Source organism: Melopsittacus undulatus, chromosome 4, assembly GCF_012275295.1.
Source record: "Melopsittacus undulatus isolate bMelUnd1 chromosome 4, bMelUnd1.mat.Z, whole genome shotgun sequence".
Classification (NCBI taxonomy): Eukaryota; Metazoa; Chordata; class Aves; order Psittaciformes; family Psittaculidae; genus Melopsittacus; species Melopsittacus undulatus.
This window is the reverse complement of record NC_047530.1, coordinates 79217231-79241289: the sequence shown is the minus strand read 5'-3', so window position 1 is coordinate 79241289 and position 24059 is coordinate 79217231. Positions and strand designations below refer to the sequence as shown.

Sequence of the window (24059 nt, the reverse complement as noted above, 5' to 3'; positions counted from 1 at the left end):
TTTTTGTGTTGTTTTTTTGGGTTTTTTTTTTGTTGTTTTTTTTTTTTTTTTTTTAAGGTAGCAGACTGTGGTGAGTGGAAGAAAGGATAAAAGTAGTCGCGCTCAGCCTGAGCTTAACTCGTTTTGAAGGGAACTGGTTTGCTGGATGCCAGAAGGACCTGGAGGACGTCCCCAGGTTGCACAAGAGAGAGGTGGGAAGCGCAGCGGCTTTGTTTTAGGCTGAACCCGGAGCACCAGGCCCGGGGGGGACACGTCAGCTCCAGGCTGACTGGAAAGGGAGTGTATTTATTACTTATACACTTGCAGGCGACGGGCACAGTCGGCTTCATGGTGCCAAGCTGTGACACCACTCGCGTCCCTGTACACCGCGCACACGGCGACACAGCCAGCAGAGCACCTCGTTTATCTTCTCGGGCTGTCCTTGACGGAGCCCGAGAGTCTCTGGGGCCAACCCACGTCCCAGCTTCACATCTCCCTGAGGTAAACACCCCAGCAGGCGGCTCTTCAGCCAGCCGCGAGTGCGGGAGGGCCGCCTGGATATCCCCGCCCCACAGAGGGCAGCGGGAAGAGACGTAGACGGATACTCCGCTACCGCGGTGTGGAATGGGGCTGTGCCGATCGGTCCCGGGGCGGGACGGCTCGCACCGCCCTCCGCTGCCTTCCCGTGAGCCTCTGCTCCAGGGCCGGGGGGTTCCGGCAGTGGCACAAGATGGCGGCGGACAGTGAAGTAAGTGTTCTCCCTATCTCTTTTCCTGTGCGCTTCGTTGTGGCAGTCTCCCTGCTCATTGCTCCCTTTTCCCCGCAGCCCGAGTCGGAGGTGTTTGAGATCACGGACTTCACCACCGCCTCCGAGTGGGAGAGGTAGGTGCTGCCGCTGGTCCTGCTCCCGTCACGGCGAGGGGATAGCGGGTCTCTGCCGTGTCTGCCCCGGCCGCTCCTGCCGAGGGCACCAGTCCCCTATGCCTCGGAAGGTCGCGGCGGCTGATGCCCGTGGCACCCGGAGCCTCGTCACGGCCGTTCTGCCTTGTCTCTGCGGCTGAGGCTGAGGCTGTCTGTCCCTAATGAGCTGGTTAAGAGGATCTAGCCAAGCTGTTCCTGAACTTAGACAAAGCTCTGGTTTGCTATCTGTTTACAAGGGATTAGAGTAAACATCTAGAAGGCTTATGTGGCTTTTAAGTATGTGCCTATTATTACAGCTGAAGTCTTTGAAAGTTGACAACATACAAGAAAATTGAAGAGTGTTATTATAGTCTTTAACATTTTAAGATGCTTTTCCAAACAATGATGTCTTTGACAAAAGGAGAGATTCTGAGCACTCTGTTTTAAATCAGAATTTAATTTATAATTTTGTCTGAAATGCATTTTGTCTGTTAATGGAGAAACAGGAGTGTGTGTTAAAAGTAATATGCTGCAATGCCAAGAAAAAAAAATCCAACCCCCGGAAAAAGGTGAGATTCTATAACCACTTCAAGCATGCTCATAGCAGTTGCTAAAAGTGACTGTCATTTGAAATGTAAATATAGGAGGGCCATTTTATTTGTACAAGGAAGCAATTGTTCTGTTTTTATTCTGATAGTTTGCTGGGGGGTTTTTATTGCCTTTTCTTTCTTTTTTTTAAATGGAATTCCATAGTAGAACAATGTATAGCCTGCTTTTTGGGTAGCAAAATTATAATACAAGTTTACTGTTCTATAAATGTTAATGTCTTTCCCTCCTCCCTAATAGATTTATTTCAAAAATAGAGGAAGTATTGAATGACTGGAAACTTATTGGAATTTCTTCAGGCAAACCTCTAGAAAAGGTCTGTTACTGCTTCTGAATTTTCTTTGGAATTAGAATTCCTAACTAGTAATACGTGTCTGTTACATGTGTTGCTGTTTTATTAGGTGTGGCAGATAATGCTTTCTACTGGGGAATTTCACTTGTAAAAAATGGCAATTTCACAGATGTTTGTAAATTTATTGGTGGGTTGTCTGCCAAACAGGCTATTTCCCTGGTAAACCTGGGTCTTTGTATAGGGCCTAGTGCTTCCCCTCCTTCACTCCCCCTTGTTTTGAATCTGGAAGTGTGGTTGAAACTGTTCTAAATTCTGAAGGAATTCTTTTGCCCTGCCATGTGCCTTTGTCTAACCTCACATACATACAGTTGAGGTTTGCATAGTCCTACTTGTGACTCAGTGTTTTACAAATTGGAGTGACTTTTTTTTCAAAGTCTAATTAGAGCCTTTGTAGTGCTTTCTCAGTCCTGTAAAATGCAGAGGAAATTGCTGTGCTTTTCTGCATACTAGTGCAGGTATATTCAGCTGTTCTGGAGTGGATGTCTACTGTGTTTCCAGAGGAATTTTACTGTTCCTAATTTTAGTCAGGGTACAGAGAACTCATGTTGTCTAATAAACTACTTTTCAACTTTAGCTGTCAGTGTATTCTGGTGTGTCTTCTTTCCTAGACCAGACCCCTCTTCTTAATTCCTAGTGAGAAGGCACACTTTACAGATTAAAGGGTTGTCCGAGTTGGTTTGTTTTAGTCGCAGCATACAATTCTGTATAATGATGTTCTCTTTTTTTCCCTAAAAACTTTCCTATACTGACACCCAGAAGTTTTGCAGATCATAGAAAAAAACCCTCATTTATCAGTGAAAGCATACTAAAAAATAAATATCGAAGTAGCATTTGTGTGGAATGGTTTAGTTATAGATAAAATCCCAGGTGGTAAACTCCTGTCTTTGGGCAAAGTTGAGGGTGTAAGTGCATAAGATGCAGAGTTGTGTATGAGAGGATTTATCTGCAACCTTGTTGCCATTTAATTCTGAAAACTTCTTTGGGAATATCTGGTCCTTGAAATGAATGTGATTATTGGCAGCATGGGTTTTAGCATTCAGCTGTCTTCATGATGAAGTGCTTTGAGAATTTTTTTCTTTTTAAATTAAATCATGCTTAGCTATTTAGTAATACTTAGATGCAGAAAAAGGTGTATAAATATTACAGATTGTGTAGGTAATATACTTTTTAAGGCTTATGAATGTTAGCCTAAATTTATGTGAGCAAATAATACTTTTTTTATATGCAGGGTGTATACACCACAGGAACATGGGAAGAAAAATCAGATGAAATTTCATTTGCAGACTTCAAATTTTCAATTACCCATCATTATCTTGTACAAGAACACAGTGACAAAGATGGGAAGGAAGAACTAGTGGAAGGTAGGTGATAGTTCTCTTACATACCTGTAAAGATATTTTGGAATGTGGAATTCACAGTGTGTTGATTTGCTTCTTTGTGAAATTTTCTGGGATCTGATGGGTGCAATCTGATGTTTTGCTATTAGTATGCTTTGTATTCAACAAATTGCTAATATAATTTTAAGCCAGCTGAATGGATGCTGATGTTTTCTTGCGTACCAATTTCTTTCACAGATGCCCTTCCTCTGCCTATGCAGGACTTGCTGTGCATGAACAATGACTTTCCTCCTAGAGCTCACTGTCTAGTAAGATGGTATGTATGCTGCCTCTTATCTCTAATAGAAATAAGCATAGCAGCGGAAAAATCTTTTTTGCTGACACAATCACATGCAAGTTTTTTCCATCAAAAGTTAAAGCTGAAGTAAAATGATTCTTTGTACTAGACACAGGAAAGGAGAATGAAAAAACCCCACCATAGTGGGCCTATCTTTTTTTTTTATGTCCCTCCAAAATGTTGGGTTTTTTTTGTTTGGTTGGTTGGTTTTTTTTTCCCTGAATTTCACACACTAACCAAGCTCTTCTGTTTGTAATATTTAGATGTATTCTTAAAAGGGAAAGATGCAGTACTTGAAGAAACAACCACCACCACATTCTTAGTAATGAAAATCTTTGGCACATTATGGCATTGTTCTAGAGAGATTGTTTTTGTGCATATGTAGTTACAGTTGTTATTACCATAAAATAAAAAAACCCACAGAACTGATAGACCTGGAGGTCATCACATTATTTCGAGTACAGTGTTTGAATGCTGTTAAGCTCTGTTACTTTGTGATTTGAGAATCTGCAGCATTCCATGCCCGCTTAATTCTTGTCCTCTCTGAAACAGGTACTAGCATCAAAATAACTGATTCCACAATATGTTGGTGATAATTAGGTTACTTGGGTTAAAATATTTCTAAAAAACCCGTTCCAGCTGGATTGCTAAAAACCAGGAATATGTATTTTTCTCTCTCTTAAGGTATGGCTTACGTGAGTTTGTGGTTATTGCTCCAGCTGCAAATAATGATGCAGTTCTCAGTGAATCCAAATGTAACCTTTTGCTGAGCTCCGTTTCCATTGCACTGGGGAACACTGGCTGGTAGGTGAAAACGTAAATCTTCTTACATGTCTGGGTAAAACTCTAGCATGCTCCTGTTGTGAGGAACAAGTATTAAATTATTAGCAAAAGACATTCAGAGTTTGTTGTATTGGCACTACAATGTTGTTACAAAAGTTTTTTATAAAGTTTCCATGGGAATTTCTTTTTTTTAAAGATTGAATCAGTGTGCTGTTTATATTCATTATTATTTAAAAAGCCTTTAAAGGCTTTTAAAAACTGCTAGAAGTTGTTGGAGTAACGGGTATAATGTTTGGCAGAGGTTTTCTTTTGGAAGAGGATTTCTTCCCTCTGTGTAGAAACAGTAACTTTCTGATCTTCCTCAAAAAATATTTAGACTGAAAATTAGGTAACTGAAGTTCTGGGTAGGGTGTGCTTATGACAATTAGTTAGGAATTCCATTTAGTGCTGAAGTTAATAGTATTTTAATTTGATTCTTATTAAGTGTTTTAAACTGTGTTCTATTAAGAGAAAATATATTCTAAAGAATATGGAATTATGTTAAAATATTTACCTGGTTTTAGAGACTAAAAGACAGCATGATGTTTTAAATAACCTGAGATATTAATGTTTTATAGTCAGGTACCACTGTTTGTGCAAATACATCATAAGTGGCGGAGAATGTATGTTGGAGAATGTCAGGGTCCGGGAGTTCGAACTGACTTTGAGATGGTTCATCTTCGCAAAGTGCCAAACCAGTATAATTATTTATCAGGATTACTGGATATTTTCAAATCCAAGATTGTAAGTTTGCTTGAATGTATGTAACTGATATAAAGAATAATTATTTAATTACCTGATTGCTTGTAGGTTTACTTCTGTCTTGGGATTTTATTTTTGTAAGGATGATAACTTCCACTGCTGATACCAGCAAAGTCTTTTTCCAGATACTGCCAGTATCTACTGATAAAAAGTGAAAATTGGTATGGGTTTAGTTTCTCAGTGTTGCCACCTTTATTAATTTTTGTTTTTCACAGGCATGTGAAAAAATGTGTCTTGTAACAAAGAAGCTTGTAACAAAGCTCTCTTTCCTGCCCCCAAACAAACTATTTTGCTATACAAAAGAAGGGAAGGTAGGAGTGGGGGTGGGTTTTTTTTTTCTATTTTGATACTTTGTAGCTGCACAAGCTAAGTTAAGAGTGCATAACAACATACTAAAATGTGAGGAGTCTGAGTGGACTGCTTATTTACAGAGTGCCAGGGCTGACTGAGATGCTTCACAACTACTATTGGTAGTCAGCAGTTTCATCAAAAGGCTGAGGAAAAGAAATCCTTAATGAAAATCTAATGCGTTCTGGGTCAGTTACTACAGAATTACCAGTGAAATGCAGCATATGAATGACTCATGTATTTTACCTGTGGGTGTTGAGTTGAGCAATAGCTTTACTAGTAATACTTGGGATATTGCAGTTCTGATAAAATTAGCTCTAAAACAAGCTATCATAACTAATTTGTGTTAAAGCCTCCAGTGTTTGAGATGATGTACTCCTTACACTGATTTTTTTCATTACTATTTTCAAGGGATGCCCTTTAACACCACTGCCTCCTGTTAGCATGGCTATTCGGCTTACGTATGTGCTTCAAGACTGGCAGCAGTATTTCTGGCCACAGCAGCCACCAGGTAGGACATTTGTGTCCTCAGAATAACTGAAGTTAAACAATCAGTTTTAAAGAAGATGCTTGTGTATCTTTCCGGAAGAATTAAAACATTTTCTGTGTTACTAGGAAAGTCTGCAGTTACAACTGGGTACCATCCTACTCCCTAAGATGCTTAAAACTGCTCTGAAATCATGTATGGTTTATGATTGTAACAGATGTTTTGATTAGGGTTGTTCCTAGAAATATGCTTTTTTATTAGTATATAGAGATACAGTGATACTTCTAAAATGGTAGTATCTATTTGTAGAGAAAGGGGTGACTGCCTGTGGATCTGTAAAGAATTGTACCCTGCATTCTGTAGGGAAACATTTGAATTCATGTTCTAGTAGGTACTAATGGGTCACAGGACTATTTTTCAATTATTTCCGTAAAGTAAATGATTCTAATACTTCATTATTTAAGGGTATTAACAATGGGAAAATGTGTCATTCTGAATCTGAAGTACATATACCAGGTTTGATAAGTTTATGCCACATTGGTGCTATTTAGAAAAAAGAAGTGAGTTAGCTCACTTGGTACTCTTACAGTGAACTATCATATGCTTGCCTGGTGGTAACACTGTCTTCCTCAGGGTATCAAGGATTTGTTTTTAACAGACTTATTTCTATACAGATAGCATCAGAAAATAAATTATAATCTTCTAGCTCGAAGGTAAACAAATCTACTGTTGCTACATGCAGTTGTGGTTTTGTGTTCACTGTCAAGAACTAGACCCATGCTTTATTGTTGTCACTCAATTAGCTCTTCTCAAATACAGTCAAATAATTTAAATGTCTTTTATCTTCTCTGAAGAAGAAATTATGTAATTAAGTTAGCCAAATACTTTATCTGTTCTAATACCTCACTTATTTTATATAAACAGTTTGCCAGATGCATTTACAGTCAAGGACCAGATGCTGTAATAACATCATTATAATGACATTGCAATGCATTATTACCCATTTAAGTTTTTGTTCAGTGAAGGCTGTTTATTTTTGGATTATGTATTTGAAGGATATAACATGGGAAGTGGCTGAGGATGCTGGGAGGCATCCTTAAGTATCTGAGATTGCAAAGAATCTTCCAGATCATTGGGTTAAGTCTTTTCATAAAATTGTCAGCCTTTTAAAAGTTGTTCCTTCACTCTTGCAGAGTTGCTCATGTGGAATCTTCCTTTTCTGCTTGGAACTGATTTTTCTACCAAAATATTTTTATGGCAAATTCATGTCTGTTCTTGGGCCAACATTTACTCTTTAATGCTGCCTTTATAGACATTGTTGCCTGTATGAATGGAAAACCCTTCCTTCCACACAGATACAAGAATTTTATCTGTCTTTTTGAGTGTTCTGTTGCATTATTACTTCTGGAAGCAATTACTTTGTATGCTAGTATTGTGTTTTCATAGCTTTGTCACTGTAGCTGCTCAGCTGTTCTCTGGGTATCCTACATGCTACTGTCTTTTCACTGAAAAATTAGGATGATAATGCTGGTTACCTATAGAATTTATGGAATATTTTATTGATCTGTCTTTAGATATAGATGCTCTAGTTGGGGGAGAAGTTGGAGGCTTGGAGTTCGGGAAGTTACCACTTGGTGCCTGTGAGGATCCTATTAGGTAAGATGTGGGTTCAGAAAACAGAATTTCCTTAATGGATGACTTAGAGGTATGTTATTTCATTTTTGTCTTACACACTTAGTATGTCCCTAGGAGCTATTTAATTATTCAAGTACTTAAGGAACATCTGTATAAAATAGTGGTCTAATAGCAAATAAGACCTTTTGCAAAATTGTCTAATATTCAGCGTTCCTGTTGGTGATAAATTTTTCACCATAAACTCAATTTATCTCTGAAACTGATACTGAAATATACCTTAACTGTAGATAAACTTTAAAAATTGTGTGCCTTCATTCAGGGGGTGAACCCACTCTTTTATTTTTATGTTTATAGAAGACTTAAATTGACAGACTCTGTACACTGAGTCATTACAGTCTCACCATGTTGTTTTCTTAACACCCCCATCACCACTCAGCAAATTTAAAAATAATTTTAATATATTAGACAGCGTGTAATGCTGTAGGCAACTCACGAACATTGTTTTTTCCTCTGTACCTGGATACCTAGAACACAATGCACAATCTCTCCTTTTGTAGAGGAGTTGTATGTAGTCCTGTATGTCAGGTACTAATAAAGTTTAGTGCAATCCTGGGTGGCATACTGTAGAATAACCAACAGTGTGCATGCAGCAAGAAAACTAATTTTGGGATGATGCTGCAAAATACATAAAGGGACTTAAATATAAACTATCACAAACACCTGTGAAGATCTTAACACTTTAAAGATTTAAATCTTGTTTTGTTTCAGTGAGCTTCATTTAGCTACCACATGGCCTCACCTATCGGAAGGTACAATTGTTGAAAATGATGTTTATTCGTAAGTATTTTGTCTGAATTGCAAATATCTAGAATGGTACTTTATTTTTTAACTACTCCGTTTTAGTGATGTCTGAAGAGTTGTGTATAGCTTTGTGTGTGAAAGAGAACACGTTTTGAGGAATGCTAGGGTCTGTTGATAGAACATTTCATTTGGGGAAACATTTCTGTGTGAGAAAATACTGTATTGTAATCTCAGCAGAACATACACTTGATTTTTTTTAAGGCATATTTTAATACTAGACTTAACAGTTTAGTGTATTGCATCTTTATCAGTAAAGATGATAGTCCGACACGGCAAGCAAAAAAAATTAACCATTTGACATTCATCTCCCAAAAACTATCATCAAGATTTTCTGCTATGTCTCCTAAAGAGGAAGGACTTGTACCAGTGTATACTGATACTTAAGAAATGAGGAGGAGGAAGTGGTTTATGTTTTCATTAATGCAGACATTAGTTTTTAACATTAGTACACTCTCCAAAAAGACAATAGTAACTGAATTGTTCTCCTGTGTTTCTTAGTCATATTATGTGCATGCATGAGAGCAGGGACTCTTGCTTGCATTTTAGATTTTGTCATGTTCTCCTAGGTAATGTGGTATATATTAACAGCTTCCATGGCCTAACTGGCTATGACAATATGTTTACTGAGAACTTGATACTCATCTCTTGCATACTTGTGGGGACAGCATGGCACTTGTAAAGGTTGGTTGTTGGGTTTTTTTTTTGTTATTTATTTATTTTTCCTTCAAAGTGACCTGGATCCTATTCAAGCACCCCAGTGGTCCGTGAGAGTCAGAAAAGCAGATAACCCTCAGTGTCTGTTGGGTAAGACATCAGCATTCTCCATCTTCTCTTACAGCTTTTAAGCTATTCACTTGTGAATTTAGGACTGAATTGTTGATTACCATTTAACTTCTGCTTCCTCACTCCCCTTACTTTTTTGAGTGAACAGTGTTTTGGGCTTCTTTTTCAAGAAGATGAGCTTTGCAAAAAAGTTAAGTTTCTGTTTTAAGTTATTCTGCATCTGTGTACTGTAAATGTCATGGCTGTCTTTACTTCACCAGATTCCAGAGAGTAAGCACTTACTATGTGTTCTGTGAAAGTTAGATTTCCTAGTATCTTTACATGTCATGAAATGCCTTCTGCATATATACATTTCCTTTGCTGAATCAGTCTGACAGGCGGGATTGGTACAACTGGAGAGCTGTGCAGAAAAACAAATAATATGCTGCAGAAGCTTCATCTTGCTTTGGTGAAGTGGATTAAACTGCCTGCAGAGCTGTGCTCCAAAGAGGTGGCTGGTAGCTAGTTAGGTGTGCATTTTCCTAAGCTTTAGTCAGGTGGTTCAGAATAAATTACTATGTTCTTTCAGATGAAAAGATAAAATTTACTGTCCCTTGGGAATCAATTTGAGAGTGAGCATATTGTTCAGTGAGATTTTTAATAGAGTAGCTGCTGAGAAACAAAGTTGATTTTTTTATAGGTGACTTTCTCACTGAATTCTTCAAGCTTTGCCGTCGGAAGGAGTCAACTGATGAGATACTTGGGAGGTCTGCATTTGAAGAGGAAGGAAAAGGTAAAACTAAAATCTTGTTGATTTGTGTTAATTTGGTTTTAATTATTTTATGTTGTTTTACGTTCCCTGTCCCCTTCTCCTGACTTGAGATTGATCAGCATTTATATTTAAAACCTTAAGCATTTTCTGTAATACTCCTAGGAATTTCCTGGTCATGGCTACTTGGTATAAGGTCTCATGAAATCTAGGCAAGCTTAGCTCCCGAAGTCCCAGAGGACTTTTGCCTCTGTTACAGTTGTGCTGTTTCGGTTTTTTATTTCCCTGACTGAAAAACTAGAGTTTGAAATTTGACTAGTGTGTATATTTGTATTTTTTTAAACGGTTTTTCTGCTTTTTGAAGTACAGCATGGTGAATGTTTTAAAGTTTAAAAAGTCTTTAATCTGTTTGAAAGTCTTTTCTGACATACTATTTTAAGGAAATTTAAGGGGGAAAAAAAACCTCAAACAAACCAGAATTATCTGACCAACAGTTCAGACTTTATACCAACAGTGTCGATACTGACATCCTTTTGATGTTTGTGTCCAATTCTTTTGCTTTTCTTGCTGTATATAGCAAGCATTCCTTTCCTTTGTGCCTCATTGCCTTTTCTTCCCTCAAATAAGGCCTGTATAAGTGTATTTTCTTTGGTTATACTTGGTCTTAGTTTTGAAATATCTCACTAGTTATCTTAAAATGGTATTATGGTGAGTAGGGTATTTATTACTTCCAGTACTTGACATACAGACGCTTTAGCCCTCTTTACCTCTTAATTCTCTTGAAATGTTTGCCAAGATGAGGTTATTCTGGCTGCTGGTAATTACTAATTTAAATTTGCCCTCTTTGAAAAGTAGTTATTTTATTGTAAGAGAGATTCTAAAGTTTACCAGCAGCAACTCTGGAAAAAAAATGCTTTGACTACTTCACCTGAGGACTCTAAAACAGTATTATCCTTATACCATGTAAGGTCATACATATGTAGTGATTAATACTGGATTTATTTAAGGCTTATCTGAAGCTTTACCATATGCTTGAGCAGTTTTTGTTACCTATGATTAATTCATTGGTATAGTGTATAAACAAAGTTTAAACACTGGCTCTTCAGCAGGGTTTTGCTGATACTCTGCCAGTAATTGTCTGCAAGTATGCAGCACTATTACTGTAGGTGGCAGGCACAATACAACCAACTCAGTTTAGACTTCATTCAATAAATTAAATCAAGGGCAGTCTATGTCTTCTTTTTGACTTCATTCTGCTTTGTGGGTAAGAACAGTGAATATTGGATATGGAACCTGACAGCACAGGCATGTAGCTCTGGTAACAGGGTGTTAAAAATCAGTACATGATAAATGGACTGAATATGGTGTGTGAATGCTTAAAGAGAGATGGTCTTGTGGTGTTACGTTTTGATTGGTTTTATTTTATTTTATAGAGGTTGCAGATATTACCCATGCTTTGTCAAAGCTCACAGAGCCAGCACCAGTCCCAATCCATAAATTATCAGTCACAAATATGGTTCACAGTGCAAAGAAAAAAATTCGCAAACACAGAGGTGTAGATGAATCACCTTTAAACAATGAAGTTCTGAACACTATTCTTCTGGTAAGTGAGCTGTCCATGCACATCCAGTTCATATAAGACATGGATTTCATGCTTCCACTGATGGTCTTTTTTTTTTGTCTCTCCCCATGGTAGGGGATATGTAAGGTCCTTCCTAACCCCAAACCATTCTGTCATTGTATGATTTTGCTTACCATTTGTAGCAGAATTATAAACTTGTTCTTTCCATTATTTGAATTGCTGTTATTAGCTTGTTGAAACAGCCAAAGCTGTTACCATTCTGTTCAATGTAAGTGGACAGGAAATGAACTCTGCTAACAGTTTTAATGAAAGGATTCCTGCTATGTAACCAGCAGTAGCTTTATGGAGAAAGTGAGAAAAGCAGAAAAAAAACCAACTGATGGAAGTTTGGATTTTTTTTTTTGTTTATTCAAGTTCCTATTTCCTGATGCTGCTGAGAAACTTGCAGATGGATTTGAAAGCAGAACTAATACTTCATCAGGAAACAATCCTCCTCCAGAGAGTGAAGATTATGTAAGTTTAACTGACTGGCACTCCTGAGAATGAGAGTGCAGTTTTGAGTGTTTTCATACAAATTCTGCTGTGGTTGCCCTGTCTTGTAATAGATAATTTTTGGAAAGAGGAATCTCTTGGTAGTAATCGTGGGGTTTTGGTTTTTGTTAGTTAGCCACTTTTATTGACAAACAGGAGAGATCATATCACTTTGGAAAAAATGCCATTGTTCCTGTATTTTCTGCTTTGTTTTATTTTTTTTACGTAGAATCTCTTCAGTCAGTTTAAATCTGCTCCTTCTGATAGTCTGACTTACAAGCTAGCTTTATGTCTTTGTATGATAAACTTCTACCATGGAGGAGTAAAAGGAGTAGCACATCTTTGGCAAGAATTTGTGTTAGAAATGCGCTACAGATGGGAGAACAACTACCTTATTCCAGGGTAAGACTTTTTTTGTTGTTGTTTTGTCACAGAAAATATTTTTTCTCTCAAGAACAGAGTGAGTTCACTATGACTTATGAAGCATACTGGCTTGTTTTCCAAATTGCAGATGTTATTCTCTATTTTTACGACCCTACTTTTCCTTAAAACCAGAAAGGGTAGAGAGTAGGGAAAAGCACCTGTGCCTTACTTTGAAAACTTCACAATGCTTGGGAAAGCTCAGGGTAAAGAGCTCATTCACTGTGTGAATGAGGGTGGAGAAAAAAATCCCAGAGCTTATCCAAATGCTTGGCTTCCAGTTTGTATTATTTAAATACAAAGGAAGGAGCTGATATGGACAGAAACACCTTAGCTTTGTGATGGAATTTCACCACTTTTCTAAGGGAGCTGTTCCAAGTTCCTGCTGGTGTAATACCCTTTTCAGGCAGCTAATGCTGTCTCAAGTATTCCAGCCCTTCCGGGGTATGTCTGCTGCAGCGGAGCTTGTTGCAGACTGAATGAAGGGTTCTGTCAAGATAAGGCATCAGTGTAGAGCAGAAATACATCCTTTTTTAATGGGATAGACTGGCCATTTGTTGACTAGTTTGTGCTTGTAGATAGTTACATTAAGGGATAAAACAGAAGCTGAAATATGTAAAGATCACCCTATTGTATCACTGCAGAATTAAAAGTAAAGTCAAAGGTGCTTAATTTTTCTTTGAAAACTTTCAAATGACAAACTGACCAGGAATGCAGAGTGTGTCTGTTCCATGCCAGTGTGAATGATCTCTGAGGTTCAGAAATGACCTCTAGAAAATGAATGTAGTTTAATCTCTGGGCTTGTTCAGTCACTAGCTTTTCTGCTGAGAACATAGAAGAGCTGCACAGTTGAAATGGTGGGGGTGGGTTCAATGTGGATATTTGTCCCTCTTTTGTATTTCATCTGATTTAAGACCACATATGTGTGAAAGATCCAACTTTATAATTGATAATGGTTACACTTCTACCTTTTGTTAGATTAGCTAATGGCCCTCCAGATCTGAGATGTTGTTTACTGCATCAGAAACTTCAGGTAAATATCCCAAAGTTAAGAATGATTTTTCTTTTTCCTAAGGCAACTGTCAAAATTTATAGCAATTTTTAGCTAAATACGTTGTTGCTGTGGATTTAGTTATGCTTGTATTCTTGGGTCTGGATTTTTTTTCTTGGGAAAATATTATAGCAACAAATTCAATAGAATTGTTATCTTTTAGAATTGTAAGAGATTTCTGGGGACTCCAAGTTTTTCTGACATTGATTTTTCATTTTTTGTTTTTCCTTCCTTTAACTTGTTAGATGTTAAACTGTTGCATTGAAAGAAAGAAAGCAAGAGATGAGGGGAAAAGGGGGAGCATGTCTGATCGTTCACCTGGTGGTACTTCTGGTGATGCTGGAAAAGGAGCAGACCACTCTGGAGATAATCCTGATAAGGAAAAAGAATTTGGCAAATCTTGGGAATCGTGGAGTGACAGTGAAGAGGAATTTTTTGAATGTCTAAGTGACACAGAAGATCTTAAAGGAAATGGGCATGAAAATGGAAAGAAAGGAGGAGCAAAAGAAGGCAACAAAGAGCCTGTAAACCTAAAACCAGAAGGTCGTCTGCATCCACATGGAAAGTTGACACTGCTGCATCCAGGAGAGCCTCTCTACATTCCAATAACACAGGTGAGGTAGCAAGAGCTGAGCCGGATGCACAATATAACTCTCATACATTATGGCTCATACCTAGAATTGTGGAATTGTAGTTTGCAGATTATAGCTTTATCTGTTCTTAGAATTGCTAGGTATTTTTGGTCTAAGGTCTTGGCTTCCATTTTTAAAACTTGATGAGGTTGTTAAATTGAAATCTCACATGCTCTTTTTAATTTGAGAATGGATCTTTTTACCCAATTTCACTCAAAACAATTCTTTTTAAAACAAGACTTAAGCTGTCTTGCTTGCCTTAAATTTAGGTTTCTTTTTATTTCCAGCTCTCAAGGCATTTTCCATCATCTCCTTACTTTATTTCCTGTAAAGTAGGAACTGCTGTGGGCCTTCCACCCTGAAGATTTCTAGCTAACTGACTAGAGTATTGGATCAGATTTGCTGCTACTTTCTCAACTCCTATCTAAAAGGCCGTAGTCATCAGGTTTTGGTACCATTGTCTAAAGCAGGTTTATCATCAAACAAGTAGAACTATTACCTGATACAGACTTTCCTGCAGAGTGACTAGAGATGACATAGGAAGTGCTGGTGTCAGAGGAAGTCATTTGGAATCAGTGTGCATGGAGAATACAGTATTTTTCATTCACTTGGGAGAAATTGTTTTTAGTGAATGTTGCTTTGTGTGGGTAAAAGCATGAGCACAGTGTAGCAGGCAAAATAGTGTCAATTAATTACATGCTGACAGTGGCAACAACAAAAATTCTGCATTGCTTTAGGTGGATTTTTATCCCTCTCAACAAAACAGTATCAGTCAAATGCTTCCTGCACTTGATCTGGATTTTGTCACTTTAACAGTATATCCTTAAAGTGTTACTTCATACTCCAATTATTCCTTTTTAGCTTCTTTTTTTGTTTCTTTTTTTGTTTAGTGTCATCTTCAGATGCACAGCTTTAGGATAAACAATTTAAACATAGAAAATTACGGTTATTTCCTTTGAGTACAAATAAAGTTGAATGAACTTTTGGTGACAGTGACCTTTCCAGTCCCTTTTCCTTAACAGGGCTAAGTCTCCAAGAGGCTATTTGTAAACTTTTTCCATTTTACAGGAACCAGCGCCCATGACTGAAGATTTGCTGGAAGAACAGTCTGAGGTACTGGCAAAACTAGGGACATCAGCAGAAGGTGCTCATCTTCGGGCACGCATGCAGAGTGCCTGCTTGCTCTCAGATATGGAGTCTTTTAAGGTACTACTACTTCAAAATTCTGTGAGACTGCTTTCTTCTCAGACTCTTGCTCATGTTGAACAGTTTGGAAGGTTTTTCTGACAAATGTTATTTGGTTGCTTTTTATCTTCCATAAAAGTTTTATAATAGTTTAAATTGAAACTAAAACCCTATTGATAGACTTTGACACATTCTAACAGTTTTATCTAGCCTGTTATGCTGTAGTGTTCCATTAAATATGCAGAATGTCTGTGAGAAGGGAAAAACACCAACAAAACTTACAGCTGAAAGACTGGGAATTAGAAACTCGGACAAACCCATGCAAAATGATGTCAGAAGAAAACTGCCTCAGAGTCCTGACTCAACATCACATGTACCTGCATCCCACTGCCTTGTAGATTTCCTTTAGTGTCTTTCTCACCTGTGTCTAGTTCTAAATGCACCTTTAATTGGACTTCAAAAGGATAAAATGTAAAGGTGGTAAAATAAAAAACCACATCTATTGATGCATAATTCTGTACTTGGATCTGGGGAGGTGGACGTAATTTTTATGTATAGTTGAAATTGTTTTGTTCAGTAAGAAGGGTAAGTTACCACTATTTAGAAGTTTTATACAGCTGTTCATCAAACCGGACTAGCTGTGATTTTGACAATTTGCTCCATTTCTTTTCTGAGCTCTGCAGAGGGAGCTAAGAGCATGTAACACTGCTGCCATCAAAGGATCTCAGAACTCTAAAAAGATGGGAGGTTCTGTCAGGAAATGATATATATATATAATGTTACTAATTATTGTATTGTTACTCTGTAGTAAAAGGATACAGGTGTACTGTAGAGTAAGAATATTTATAACATGTCAGAATCAGTTTATTAACAGTGACATGTCATATTAGATATATGTAGTTTTATTTCTATAGTGCAAATGATCTGAAAACCCAAAATAAGAATACAGAACCATAATCAGAAGTGGGAGTGAGTTCTTGATAGGAACATGGAGCAGAAAACTTTTTTCCTTTTATGTTTTAGACCTGTGGATGGATATATCTGTGTTGACATTACATCTACGAGAAATGAAGTCTGTTTTGATTGGGGGAGATTTCATTTTTTAAGTTCCTTTTTAAAGGAAGAAGAAAAGGTGAATTTTGTTACTGGAGTGTTACAAGGTGGAAAGTCAGTGCTGAAACCATATTCATGCAGTCCAGTATTTCTTTTAGGCTCAGGCTGTTTTTATCTAAGTCTACGTTATAAGCTTATATATTGAAACAATAGTGAAAATTCATATTTATTATATGTCAGGTACCAGACAGAAGCTTGCCTTAGGAGTATAATTTTGATATTGCCAGAAATAATTGATAAAGAAGATTTCTTTGTTTCTGTTGATGGTGTGTGTTTTACCCCTTGCTGTCATCTTGGTTTATACTTTATTCCCTCACCCTCCCAGGTCTGGTGACTGTAAGCCGAATTCCCAGTTTTTGCTTTTAGCCTATGCTCTGCCCACTGAACCCTACTGCTGTCTCTACAGGTTATCCTGGCTTTATGGGATTTTTCAGACATAAATTTTATCTCCTCTTCATTCCAGGCAGCTAATCCTGGCTGTTGTTTGGAGGATTTTGTAAGGTGGTACTCCCCTCGGGATTACATTGAAGAGGAAGTGGTTGATGAAAAGGGGAATATCGTAATTAAGGGCGAGCTGAGTGCCCGGATGAAGATTCCCAGCAACATGTGGGTGGAGGCCTGGGAAACAGCCAAACCAGTTCCAGCCCGGAGGCAGAAGAGACTCTTCGATGACACAAGAGAGGCAGAGAAGGTAAAAATCTCCATGGCTAGTGGTAGTCTGATGTGTAATGCTTGTAACAGCCGTTTTTTCTTCCTGTTGGGAGACTTAAAACAGTAAAAACTTGTTGCACTGTGTTCTTGGAGTTACTAAACTGGTTTGTACAAGACTTAGGGTTAGAAATTCTTAGAACATTGTTCAGAAATTTTTGGTGCGTACAACAGTATGTTGGAAATACCTAAAATGGCGTATTCGCAGTAATTCATAAACTGTATTAGGTATTTCTTTGAATTATTAGTAAATAAGCCACATTTTTATCTGCATGTATGTGATGGGAAGCAAAAGTGTTCCTAAAGTATAGTTTAGTTTCATTCTAACCTTTTGGCACCATAATCAATCACAGAATTAATGTAAAACTGTGTATTGAGTCCTGTCTTACAATGGTGCTCTTTTCTTGTGAATTCTTTGCTGCAGGTGTCCATCTTTTATAGTTAATCGTATCTTTGGGAAATAGTTTTGAAGGCTAATACATAAAATATTCTAATGTTCTAGGTGCTTCATTACCTTGCAGTTCAGAAACCAGCTGACCTTGCAAGGCATCTCCTGCCTTGCATCATCCATGCAGCTGTGCTCAAGGTAAAGGAAGAAGGTAAATAAGGTTTAATAAATTATCAAGATATTTTAGAGTGAACACTGGCACAATAATTACAACTTTGTTTTTTTTCTTCCCAATAGAAGCACTAGAAGATATCTCTTCAGTTAAGAAGATTATTAAGCAGATAATATCCCATTCCAGTAAAGTTCTACGATTTCCCAATCCAGAGGACAAGAAGTTGGAAGTAAGGCTTTTGTACAGGCTGGGGCTGAAAACCAAATAGGTATTTACACTGTTCCCAGGAGTGCTAAAAGAACAGCTTTCTAATTTTTTGTTTTATGAAACTCTTGCAGGAAATCATTGCGCAGATCATGAGTGTGGAAGCAGTCATTGCCAGGGCCAGGTCTCTGAAAGCAAAATTTGGGGTAGAGAAATGTGAAAATGAGGAGGAGAAAGAAGATCTGCAAAGGTGACTGATTCTTTTCTCATACCCTCCAGAAATACTGGGGAGTGCTGTTTAGTAACTCTAAACATTAGCTGTCCTATTCCTAGGCTACCTAGAGATGTTAGCTGTGGGTATCCTGAATGCTCCTCTAAGTAACCATCTCTTTGACAACATCCAGTACAGATTGCTTTAATGGAATTTGTTTTTATCCTGACAATCCTGGGGATTTCATTTATATTTTTTCATGTATGTGTAAGGTATATTTAAAGAACTTTGTTACAGAAGAGGTAAAATTAGAAGGACTAGGGATTTCGTATTTTCCATAACTAACATGGAATGAAATACTCCCCCCCCCCCCAAGTTACATTTTCTTATTTCTTGCATTTTCTCACTGAAACACACTACTGGGAACCATGTGAATGATAAGCAACAAGTCATGTTTCACTGCTTCACTACCTGCTGACAGATTATTGCTGAAGATGACTAATACGTAATTTTAAAAAACCCATGTTAACGTCTCACTGCTGTGCTGGGGGACGGATGACAGGGAGAGATGGCACTTTAGTAGCATGTGTCGGGAGTTCAGAGGAGTGATGTCTGACCAAAATAAGATTCTTATGCTCAAAAAAATCTTGTTGTCTGGGACTGTGTACCCTGCAGCAATGGGGGTAATCAGCTTCTTGAGAGTAGCAACAGAATCATAGAATTGTTTGGTTTGGAAGGGACTTTGAAGATCATCTAGTTCTGTCCCCCTCTGCCACAGGCAGGGATGCCTTCCACTAGACCAGGTTGCTCCAGGCCCTGTCCAACGTGCCCTTGAACACTTGCAGGGATGAGGCAGCCAGAGTTTTTCTGGGCAACCTGTTCCAGTGTCTCACCACTCTCACAGGGAAGAACTTCTTCCTAATACCTAATCTAAATCTCCCCTCTTCCAGTTTTAAAGCAATTCCCCCTTTCCTGTCACTATCTGCCCATGTGAAAATTCCCTCTCCAGCTTTCTTGTCATCCCCCTGTATGGCTGACACCATGAAGGCATGTCATGTTGAATTTAGATATCTGCATTAGGAGCCTGGGTTCCATTTACAGCTACTTGAGACGAGGTGGCCTTTCAGAGCCTCAGCTGCAACCTGCTGCTGGAGTTGCAGTGCAAGCAGCCCTGTAATTCTGTCTTCCTGACCTATGTGGGAGGCTGCTTTGTTCAGCTTAGATTTGACCTACATTAACGGTGAAAGAAAGCAGCTTGTAGTAGCATGAAAGGATGCAACAAAGTAGGAGGGAACCAGGTGAAGACTGAGGGAGGGGTCTTCAGGGCAGAGGGAAACGAGTAAAGGGATGAAAAGGTGGCAGTAGTGTTTGGGTGGGATGCTGAGAAGTAAATGTCAGGGATTTTTTCCTTACGCTTTTAGAACAGAGAACTTCTCTGAATGTCTACTAGTTCATGCTGGGTACTGGGTGGAGAGCTCCTCACAGGAAACAGTTCTGGTTTTAGATGAGCAAACTAGATACAGCTGAGAATTAAACAGTCCTTTTTCCTTCTCAATAACTTGTACCATCAGATTTGTAAACTGTCTCCTGGAGCAGCCAGAAGTGTCAGTTGTTGGTGCAGGAAGAGGACCTGCTGGCAGCATTATTCACAAGCTGTTCCTGAATGCTCAGAGGGTAAGAGCAAGTTTGATTGTTTTGCTGACACGTCTGATTTCGGCAGTATGAGGCAACAACTTATGATGCCAATTTATTTTGTCCGCATATATGCATGTATTGTCATAAATGTGCTTGAGGGTTTGTGATATTCAGCATGATTTTGGCAATAATGGAACCTTACAGGATGAAAGAAGTGACCTGGGATGTCAGACACTTAAAGCCAGCTGGGTAGATGGAGGTACCATTAGTGTTTGATTTACTTCAAATGATGACATCAGTAATGCTATTGTGGCACAAATTTCTGCTTTGCTCCAGTTACATGGTATATGCAACATCACAGCAAAAACAATCAAGTGTGTTGATTGTTTCACATAGGAATGTAGAGAAACATGTCATAATACTCAGTATTTTAGGAGTAACTTTTTTACTAAGGCTTACACTTGGAATACTTGAGATTTCTTCTGTAGAAACCAGGGTGCCTTGGAAGTTTCAGGCTCTTTTCAGTACAACTTTACATTCAGTTTACAGACTGCCAGTGTCATACCTGTTCTCTGGAAACCCTTCCCCAGCTGATATTGGTATAAATATTCCTTTTTCTCTTAAGCAGTCTTTGTAAAAATTAGCTCAAAATTACTGATTTCAAAACTTCCTGCTCATAGCATTAGATTATCTAATTAAAATTTCACTACAGTAGCAATAAAGGTAGCATAGTGTTGCAGGCATCTTAGAGCCTGAAATCCCATATGGAAGTAATTGCTGTAAAACCTGTTAGCATTTTTTAAACACTTTCAAGGTATGGAAGCTTTTATAATCTGCATTTTGCAACTCAGCATAAAAAGGACCATTCTGAAAACAGACCATAGTTATTCTGAGAAATGAAAATCAGAACACTTGTTTTATCCCTCTAGTCTTTACAGAAATATGGTTGAACACCTCAACATGTCAGCCAGGCACACTTAGGCTTCCCTGTAGAGCCCAAGATTGGCCCCTCTGTGTGCATGTGTATGTGCTTGCCTTTTTAATATTGAGGCATTCTGGTTTTAAAGCTGAGTAAGTGTTTCTAGCATTAATGCTTGATAATGTAAATTTCTAGGGTTTTATCTTGTTTGAAACATCAGTAACTAAGGCTAGGTTACAGGTACTTATCACTAGGAGCTGGTGGCTCTTAATTAAGCCTTCTTAATGGGACAGGAGCAAACTTAGTACAAAACTCACCTCATGTTTCACCTACCATGATTTGAGAAGAGAGCTGTTTGGTAAATAGTTGTATTATTTCCGTGTTTGTTACATTTAGAACCTGGACTCTTCTCTGAGTTGTGTAGAATTTATCAAATCTTCTCAGGAAAATTATGATAGCAAGTGCATGGTCCTGGGAGTAGAGTGCATGATGTCTCTTAAACCTACAATCTCCTTCTAACCTCCTGTAAGTCACCTCTGACTTGCCTTTGTTTCTATCTTTCATCACTGGTTCTTTTCTCATCCCTTTCCAAGCTGACTGAATCTTCTGATGAGGTAACCGACTTTGTCCCTTGTTTCCCACTCATCTTCCCTAGCTTCATAGAGTTGAACCTTTTGGTAGATATAGTACAGCAGCCTGAGTTAGTCTGTACCATTGTTTACATATTAAGTGTAAAAATAGTTCTGTGTTTCCAGAATGGTTTTTCCTCATTCACAGACTTTATTTTTAGAGCCTAAAAGGTAGTGAAAAGAGAGAGAAATCTATAAAAACCAAAAACCAAACCAAAGTAATTTCTTCAAGTGAACATTAACAATTTCTGATGCTGAAATATGTGGCTGTGCCTTTAGTCTTCTGTTGCTGTCACTGTATTTTGTTACTTGAACAGCCAGATGTTTTGGCAGGGAGGCAGTGATGGACGGGACCTGCATGTTGCAGTTTGGATCCCAGAAACTACTGAAGTTCTTGGACAGAGATGCAGAGAGGTTTGAGGAAGAACTGGGGTCACTGCATGAAGAAGTGTAGCACAGGGTGCATCTTCTCCATTGGTTTCCTGGAACTGTTCCAGTTGTTCCAACTGTTGTTGAGCAACACTGGGTCCTGCTGCTCCGAGGGAGCACAGAGGGGTTGTGGAGGGGCTAGGAGGGATGTCCAGTGGGCTCTGCCACACCTTGTGTGCTTGTTAGGGCATGGGGGTGCATACATATGTACATGCAAATTAGAGAATGTTTACCGGACATGCCAGTAAAGTTTATTGGACATGCCAGCCCTTCTTCCAATATTCAGACTTTAGTATTGCTGCTTGCTGGATGAGGCAATGTCAATGGAGATTGATGCAGTGTCTCACTTGGTCTGTAGTGTAATTGTGGCATGACTGTTTCTGGTCATGGAAAACACCTATCCAACTAGTACTTTGAGTCTGAAAAGGCAGGTGACTATTTATCAAGACTGCAGTGGTGGCACTGTTTTGAAAATGAGGCTGGCTTGGCCTTGTGTAGCCACAGGGGGCTGAGGAGAGAGCCCTGATTGTGAAGGGGTCATTTGGTCTGATCAAACCCCTGCTTCATAATGCCAAAAAACCAGGAGCTTGATCTGGGCTGAGCTTCACCATCCACACATGGAATTTCTTCCATTTGGCTGTGTGCAGTTTACTTCTTGACATCCCATTAGTGTCTTGCTCTGTGTACACCTAGCGCCTTCTGACGTTGTTTACCATTTCTAACCTTCCTCTCTTCCCTCTTAAGAGACATTTTCTGAATCCTAATGTTGTGAGACAGCTTGCCCTGTAGTTACACCCCTGCTCTTACTTAAGGTTTCTGCAGTGCCTCCGCTTGATGAGGACTTGAGGAGATCGGGTCCAGCAGAGGAGCGACGACCCAACACAGGGGGTGCTGCAGACTTCCCACCACCTGCGGGCCGGGAGGTGATTCTGCGCACGACTGTCCCCCGCCCGGCCCCCTACTCCAAACCTCTGCCCCAGCGCATGTACAGCGTGCTGACCAGGGAGGACTTCCGACTTGCAGGTGCCTTTTCAGCAGATACAACGTTCTTCTGACAGCTTGGGCTGTGGTCATCTTGTGTGTCTTCACAAGCAGCACGCCCTTAGTTTTCCTTAGGGGAAAAGGAACATTGCAAATTGACTGGCTTGTGGTGAGGAGACAATACAGTCATTGTTACGGACAGAGTGTCATATTCCCAAGAACAGAACTGAAGCTGACAGTCAAGGATGCCTGTAAGCAACTCTTAAGTTGCAGGTGTGGAATGGCTTCATGAGTAGTTCTGATGAGATCTCTGGGGATGAAAGCTTTGCAGTTTCCTCTCTGTCCAAAGGGAGTCTTATTATTTTATTTTGCATTAGCTTGTTTACTAAAGGACATGAATGGGCTGTATGCAAATACTGCATCTTGAAATTCATGCAGAATGTGCTGCTTTACAGTTCTTAATCAGACTTTATCAAGTGACAGTAGTAATCTACTTAAATTGATGTGCAAATACGAAGTAATTTGTATTTATTGCTAATCATAAGTATTGAGCCCAGTATTTTTTTGGTTAATTACTAAGTTGCAAGTGCTTCTACAGTAGCCTTATTTTTATTTCAAGTATACAGTACCTTCTAGGTCATGCTAAACTCTTCTAGCAGCGCAGCAGTTGTCCAAAAAGATCCTGTCTTCAGCACTTCTCCCAGACAGAAAGAAATAGATTTGGGGCCATAAACCTGATATGGTGAGATGGATCACCAATGGTTTTCGATACTTTATGCCCTTCCCTGCCTGTGAGGGGGAAAGCTGGACACAAAGGACAGCATGGAGGTGTTTTACTGCAAGCAACTTGCTGGTATGTACAGAGTCCGTTGAAATGTAGTATGTGTCTCTGATCTGATATAGTGAGACAATTCTATGCCTTGCTGGAAACTAACCCCAGTCGATATCGTGCAAACACAACCATGTGTATGTGCCAATGTTGCTTCACAGTGATCTTCATGTGTTTTAATGAGAATTGGCAAAAGATCAGCATCACTTTACAAACTGAAATGTAAAACCAGCTACAGTATTGTTGACATTACTGAATAAATCCAAACTTAGTAGTGGCTCGCAGACTTCCTTGTGTACCAGCAACAATTTGTTCTAAATACTTTTTAAATGCCATTCTTGCATAAATTGACCTAGGAATAGCATTGTTTATGACTGTGACTACATTAGGTATAGACAGCTAAGTTCTACCTCAAGTAGTAAGGTTCCAGGTGTTATCCTAAAACTTCCTTTGAGGGGATAGGGGTGCGGTACAAGAGTATTT

The 24059-nt window shown here is 38.8% G+C and overlaps 1 protein-coding gene across 2 annotated transcripts; it reads left to right on the top strand.

Moving 5' to 3' along the window:
* The first annotated feature begins 349 nt into the window (after positions 1 to 349).
* Positions 350 to 23866, top strand: RAB3GAP1 (RAB3 GTPase activating protein catalytic subunit 1). 2 transcript variants are annotated; one of them, XM_031053254.2, is made up of 24 exons: positions 598 to 727; positions 806 to 861; positions 1726 to 1801; positions 3066 to 3198; positions 3412 to 3490; positions 4196 to 4315; positions 4912 to 5077; positions 5855 to 5954; positions 7505 to 7586; positions 8334 to 8402; positions 9157 to 9230; positions 9889 to 9981; positions 11391 to 11560; positions 11954 to 12052; positions 12300 to 12472; positions 13469 to 13523; positions 13787 to 14155; positions 15242 to 15379; positions 16935 to 17162; positions 17682 to 17778; positions 17865 to 17968; positions 18078 to 18193; positions 19726 to 19828; positions 22579 to 23866. In XM_031053254.2, exons 1-24 carry the CDS (start codon positions 710 to 712, stop codon positions 22819 to 22821), a joined length of 2961 nt encoding a protein of 986 aa, XP_030909114.2. In that variant the 5' UTR covers positions 598 to 709; the 3' UTR covers positions 22822 to 23866. The 2 variants fall into 2 exon arrangements, 1 of the variants encoding a protein (XP_030909114.2); XR_004081208.2 differs by lacking the exons at positions 19726 to 19828; positions 22579 to 23866 and having other exon boundaries at positions 350 to 727; positions 17682 to 17765; positions 18078 to 18095.
* The last annotated feature ends 193 nt before the right edge of the window (positions 23867 to 24059 follow it).

What these genes read in the sequence shown, in the direction of transcription:
- RAB3GAP1 (XM_031053254.2), top strand. An exon ending in CTCCAGAGAGTGAAGATTAT is followed by an intron (nt 12,053 to 12,299) that starts GTAAGTTTAACT and finishes TTTTTTACGTAG; the next exon opens with AATCTCTTCAGTCAGTTTAA. An exon ending in TCTACATTCCAATAACACAG is followed by an intron (nt 14,156 to 15,241) that starts GTGAGGTAGCAA and finishes TCCATTTTACAG; the next exon opens with GAACCAGCGCCCATGACTGA.